This window comes from Panthera pardus, unplaced genomic scaffold, assembly GCF_024362965.1.
Source record: "Panthera pardus isolate Hobbes unplaced genomic scaffold, ASM2436296v1 HiC_scaffold_12, whole genome shotgun sequence".
NCBI lineage: Eukaryota > Metazoa > Chordata > Mammalia > Carnivora > Felidae > Panthera > Panthera pardus.
In genome coordinates, this window is record NW_026526677.1 from 7,136,936 (window position 1) to 7,143,339 (window position 6,404).

The following is a 6,404-nucleotide window of genomic DNA, read 5'->3' on the forward strand; positions in this document are numbered from 1 at the left end:
GGGCTGAGTAGAGGCCCAGGGAAGAGGCTCCCAACTGGAGGGCTGAAATCTAGCCCATGTTGGATACATCCAGATATACAGAATAGATACAGAAGAAACACAGAGAAATTGTTGCAGTGCCACACTGGCAGAATTTGCTGGAAATCTCCCCTTTAGGGTACTGGGGAAGGCTGTTCATGGTGAAGTGTCTCAGCAGAAAGATTGCATCATACAACTGCCTGTAGGGATAAGCCAGGCGATGCTGCTGACTGCGGGCCCTGCAGGACACTGGTGCTGGAGACATCAGCTGCACTGCAGGAGTCCGCCAAGTGAGCAAACCAGGAAGGAAAACTCCTTCCTTTTGAAACGTGTCTCCAGTGCCCTCCACTGACAAAGCTTAACATCAGGCCTGCTGCCAGAGGAAAGATATTTAAAGGGCCCAGATCCATTTTTAGAGAGCAGACAACAAAGAATGAATTTGGAGCGGAGAAGCAAGTAATTGATAAGTAGCACAACCTGGCTCAAAGATGCGTAAGAAGTCTACAGCTCAGGCATTTTGCTCGAGGCAGCAAGTGACGGTTTTTCCCTGGCTTGAGACAAGTAGGAAAACAAACACGAAGTATGGCAACCAGCTCCATCAGGCCGAAGTCTCAAACTAAAGTTGGGTAGCCAAGTAAGTTAGACAAGCGTAACAGGCCCGAGTATATGAAAAATCAAATGCCAAGGGAAAAACAAACAACCTAAACTTTTTTTTTTTTTTTTGCAATCGAACCACACTGCAAGTGTGTAACATATAAAGTTCATGATACTGGGTGTTTCAGAGACAAAATTAAAAACATACGTGTTGAAAAACAGAAATCTTTTAATTATGAAAATCTTTGTTCATAATCTGTTATTCCTTTGATTTGGAACCAGAAACCTGACACCTTTTTTTCTGCACCAAGATGTCAATGTCTGGTCTCATATTTCGAGTCGCAACGTGGAGAACTGAGTGTAATCCTGTATCCTTTAGTTGGGAGCGAAACTTAGTTTTACTCAATTTCATAACAGAAAACAGCTGTTCACAGACGTAGGTGCTTCCGAACATGGACAGAATTTTTGCACAATGTTTTCTATATTTGGGGTAACTCTTGCTGAGGTATTTGTAGAATTCTGGTATTCCAATGTCATCATATTTAGTTTTTAATACCGTATTACACACTGCAGTTCAATAACTTCCATTTGTAATTCTTCATTAACGCGGTCGATGTTAATTGAGAAAGGTGAGCTAAACGGTACGAGTTCATTTTCATAATGTTTGAAATCAAAGAACCTTTTTTGGAATTCCATCTTTAACTCCACAATTTTGGGGATGTAGATTAAGCCATCACGTTCGTTTCTGGAAACTGATTTCAGTGTAGGAAAGTGAGCCAGATTATGTGCCGCCAAATGAGCTTCCCAGAGACTCAATTTTGCGAGGAAAGAGCAAACTGAATCATGCATTTGTGTCACTACTTGTGAACGTCTCTGAAGGGAGATATTCAAAGTGTTCAGATGGTTTGTAATGTCAACTAAAAAGGCCAGGTCTCTGATCCAGTCTTCACTGGTGAGCTGGGGAAGGGGTTTGCCCTTGGAAGACATGAACAAGTCTATCTCTTTTATCAGTTCAAAAAATCTCTTCAGCACCATGCCACGACTAAGCCACCTTACCTTTGTATAGTAAAGGAGATTCCCGTATTGGGCATTCAGTTCCTCAAGCAAAGCCCCGAACTGCCTGTGGTTGGAGCCACGGGTGCGTATCCAGTCTACTGTGTTAATCACTACATCCATGACATGTTCTAGCTTTAACTTTTTAGTACAGAACGATTCCTGGTGAATAATGCAGTGGATAGATTTAAGCTCTGCATCCTTGAAGAGCATTTTGACCTTGGACTTAAGTTTTGCAACAAGTCCAGTGTGATCACAGACCATCGCAGGAGCACCATCTGTGGTTACACTTACTAGTTTTGACCAGTCAACATTGAACTTTTCAAGACTTTTCTCAACATACAAAAATAGGTCATCCTCAGATGCTGGGTCTGTCATGGGCACCATGTCCAAAAGTTCTTCAGTGATGTCAAAATTCTCATCAACACCCCGGATAAATATAATCAACTGGCTCGTATTATTTATGTATGTGCTCTCATCAACTGCAATAGAAAATGTCACAAATGATTTCACTTTTTCTCGCAACTTGTCCTGTAGGTTCTCAGCCAGATCTTTTACTCGCTGAGCAACAGTGTTTCCAGTTAGACTTATGTTGGCAAATGTTGGTTTCTGCTCAGGACACAGGATTTCCGCAGCACTCAAGAGACAGTCTTTTATAAACTCACCATCTGTAAAAGGTTTTGATGCGCGGGCAATTTTCTCACTTATGACATAACTGCATTTCACGGCAGCATCACTTAGTTTATTTGTATTTGATGACAGATGCTGAAGAAAGTTTAGTCCTTTCTTTAGTTCATTAAGTTTCTCATCACGCATCTCTTCCGTATACCGGTCAAAGTGCTTACTATGGTTTGTCTCGTAATGGCGTCTTAAGTTGTATTCTTTTGACACAGACAAAGTCTGGTTACATATTAAACACACAGGGCTATTCTTAACTTCCACAAAGAAATACGCTCGTTCTCACTTTTCTTGAAACATGCGATGCTCTCGATCCATCTTTCGTTTTCCCACTTTTGACAGAGAAACGGGTACAAAAACAGAGTTCACTTTTCTTTACTGTAAGAGAAACACCACCACAAGCCTGAAGATAAAATGGTGACTGACATTGGTTCCGAGGAGTGGAGGAGGGAGGAATGGAACCTGTAGCAAACTGTAAAGCCTTCCAAAGGGCACGGCCACGACTCAGCCGGGGCAGATTGTTAGTATGTGGGAACACAGGCCCCCCTTGCCACCAGATCTACCCAATCGCTGAAGCAAAGCCAGATACTGTATTTTAACACAAAATCGGCCGACTTTTAGACACGGTAAATTAAGGCAAAATATGCTAGACACTGAGAAAGGCAAACCAAGTGAGTAAGTGTAAGGATCATAAAGAACCCCATGGTACCTTTCGGCCTCTTGCAGCCCGACTCACCTCCTAGCATTCGGCCAACCACTTCCAGGGTTGCCAGGGCTTCTACCCCACACTGACCCAGGGTGGCTTCATCCTGCAGGGGAGAACCTGCCAGAAGCACGACTTTGTCTTCAGTGGTGAGGCCCTCCAGGAAGGCCACATGAGCCTAGGGAAGAAAGGGAGGGTCAAGAGTGTTCTCCGGGGAAGTCACAGGAAGCCAGGCACAGGGCACATGGGTTAGGGAAGCTCAGGGATACACTATCACCTTTACCTTGATCTGGGCAACTGTCTCCAGGCCGGTCACTTCAAGAGTGTGCAGCTCCCGGGCACGGACAAACAGCTGCATGTCAGTGACTTGGCGACAGAGAAGAGTGAGGTCAGCAGCTGGGAGACTCGGGAAGAGGGGTTGTGGGGGTCCAGGACAGTTCGTGGGGCAGAAGAACACTAGTGGGCGGGACAGCATCCTTGGGGAATCGCCGGGCAGAGCTAACCAGAGCCCGCAGTGGGGGCACGCACAGGGGCGAAAGGTTAGACCTCCCCCGACCCCGAGCCCAGGTCCCGCTTCCCCGTTCCCCTAAGCCTTGCTGCCTTCGGTCCCTCAAGTATCACGTTTCCGTTCCACCCGGATCTTACCTGGGACCGAGCCTCGCGCCGCCGTAACCGTGGAAACGGAATCCAGAGGCTACAGAGCGAAGGCGCGAAGACACCCGCCACTAGGGGCGCGTTGCGTCACTGCCCCGCGCCTCCTCTGGCCTCGCCCCCGCGCCCTTCGCCACGCCCCCCGCGGTCCGCGCACGCGCGGGCACCCCCCCCCCCCCCCCAGGGCGGGCAAAGGCTCTCGGAGGCGGCGCCAAGATGGCGGCCCACGTCCTCAGGCTCTTTTGGCAGAGCTGGAAAGCGGGCTGTCTGCTGCTGGTGGGATGCGGCAGGTGATGGGAGCCGCTTAGCCCAACACTCACACGGAAGTCCAGCCATTTCTCGGGACCTCGGAGCAACGAGTAGCCCGCTAGAACCTCGGTTTTCTCCTTCGAGGTGGACATCTGTTTTAAGCACAGATAGGGTGAGGGTGCAGAGAAAGAGAGGAGGTAGCAAAGAGTGCGCAGGACAGGGGCGCCTGGCTGGCTGAGTCAGAGGAGCGAGTGACCCTTGATCTTGAGGTTGTCAACTCGAGCCCCATGTTGGGTGTAGAGATTACTTAAAAATAAAATCTTCGAAAAAATGCGTAGAGGGACAGAACGACCACGGGGCTTCGGGTGTGGCCATGGTCCCTGATGGCCTCAACTACAAGGAGCAGCATGTTTAGTTCGGCTCCCTCTTTTCATTTAGACTGGGGGCAGGAGGCAGACCGAGTGGGACGCCCAGGAACTGTGGGTCCCAGAGGGCCTTCAGCCCACCCCCACCTTGGCAGCCCCTTTCCGTTGTAACCCTCAGACCTAATCTAGCACCGGGGTATTGTGTTGGAAAGAAATACTCCACGAGGCTCCTTATGGCAGAATAGTTATGTCATAGATTGTAGGGGAAAACAAAAACAAAAACCTAGGCCTGAATCCCAGCTCACATTTTACCCTGAGGGTCTAACTCTTCTGTGAAGCTGGGCAACAATAATTACTCTCTAGAAGGGTTGCAGGAAATAGGTACAACTCTCACTTAGCATGGTGTTGGGTATGCCTGCATAAAACTAAAACCAGGAAAAACGTGTATCAGAAAGACTTTTAAATGTTGAAAACCTTTTATCTTGGCCTGGTATAATGGTTCAGACTTTGGAGCCAGACTGAATTCAGATCGCATTTCCGTGGCTTACAATCTCTATGATCATCGGCAAGTCACGTAACCTGTACCTCAGCTTTCTCATCTGAGAATGGAAATAATAGAACCTACTCCTATGAGAATTGAGTAAGTCAATGTATTTATAAAGCATTTGGAACAGTATCTGGCACAGAATAAGTAAAACATTATTGTTAATAAATAAAAACAGAGATATACCATGTTGAGTTTAGACTTGCGATCCAAGCGTTTTTTCGTAATTCTTCAAACACAACTCACTTGAGCCTCACACATGGGAGAAGCAGACATATCAGAGGCCAGCCCTTTTCCAGTCTTGTAACCCATTAGTCTGGGTTCCTGGCCTTGGCTTCTGCTTTGCTCCCTGCCTGGAATGTTCTCCTTTCTTCTATCCATCCTTGGAAGCCAGTCGCTAAGTTGGTTGTTTCTTTGCTTCAGACACAGACCCGGGAGCTGACTAATCACTCTACCATGGTGGAGTCTGGTTGAGTGCTAGTCTCTGGAGATCCTGCTACCCCCAGAAGTATCCCAAAGCCCCCAAAGCATGCACAATGTTTCATCTTGAGTGGCTGGCACCGTGGCCCTTGGTGTCTGTGGAAAAGCCCACTCCCGCATCCCATGGTCGGCCCGCCTTCATCTGGGGTTTGCCTGGTGGACAGGACCCGTGGGGAAATTCCCCAGGGCTGACATCTGACTCAGGTCCTCAGTAGTGGCCAGAAGTAGAGCCCTCTGTCTCCAAACACTATTGGATGCCTTACAGAGCTTTCCCAGATGGGAAAAAAATGAAGCGCAGAGAAGACCCAAGTGCTTGGATTCCCCCAGTAGGCCTGTGTTCTTGGCCTTGCATCCCTATCTCATCGCTACCTGAGGTTTCTAATTCAAGAACATGTGGCATCACAAGAACATAGGCTTGGGAGTCGATGGATCTAGGTTTAATTTTGGCCCTGTCCACTGTGGGTGTCAGTCTCTCCCAACCTCAGTTTCAGCAGGATAGAGATACTACATCTGACCTCAGAGGGCTGTTAGGATAAAATGAAGGTGCACATAAATCACTCAGAACTCTGTTCCTTTGTTCCAGAAATTTATCTGAGTCTTCCCGGCCTAAAGAAGGGAGAGATCGTTCTCAGAGAGTCACCTAAAACCCCACAGCAGCTGTGGCCTTGGTTTCATTTATACATTCATTTCTTCCTTCATTCCACAGACACTTACTGAGCACAACTCAAGCAGGAGACAAGTGCCAGGCCCTGTGCCCGACACTGAGGTGTCAGGGTGAACAGTTTGTCCTGGCTGTAAACTTATGGAAAAGGGAGGCTCTTGACCTGGAGTCTGGAGGTGGCTTGGCCATTTGGTGCTGCCCGTCTGTAGACGCTGAGAAAACAGGTGCTCAGCTTTGGGGAGATGAAGCCTAGGGAGAATTGGCTTATCATCCGTATTCTTTGCAACTCCCCCCCTCCCCCCACCTCACCCAACCTGCCCTACTCTGTAAGGTGTTTCCCGACGCACATCACCTACCTTGTGTACGAGCACTACCCACAGCAACCTCCAGATGAGAAGAGGGGAGACA

General features: G+C 48.0%; 1 protein-coding gene across 2 annotated transcripts; it reads right to left on the bottom strand.

The window, feature by feature from the left end:
- Positions 1–766: 766 nt before the first annotated feature.
- LOC109246734 (ubiquitin-like protein FUBI) lies at positions 767–3,791 on the bottom strand. 2 transcript variants are annotated; one of them, XM_019414965.2, is made up of 4 exons: positions 3,692–3,791; positions 3,330–3,412; positions 3,080–3,224; positions 767–2,675 (listed from the first exon to the last, which is right to left on the bottom strand). In XM_019414965.2, the coding sequence occupies exons 2-4, from the start codon at positions 3,402–3,404 to the stop codon at positions 2,626–2,628; spliced, it is 270 nt and encodes an 89-aa protein (XP_019270510.2). In that variant the 5' UTR covers positions 3,405–3,412; positions 3,692–3,791; the 3' UTR covers positions 767–2,625. The 2 variants fall into 2 exon arrangements, with proteins under 2 accessions (XP_019270510.2, XP_053755432.1); XM_053899457.1 differs by lacking the exon at positions 3,692–3,791 and having other exon boundaries at positions 3,330–3,668.
- Between the last annotated feature and the right edge of the window lie 2,613 nt (positions 3,792–6,404).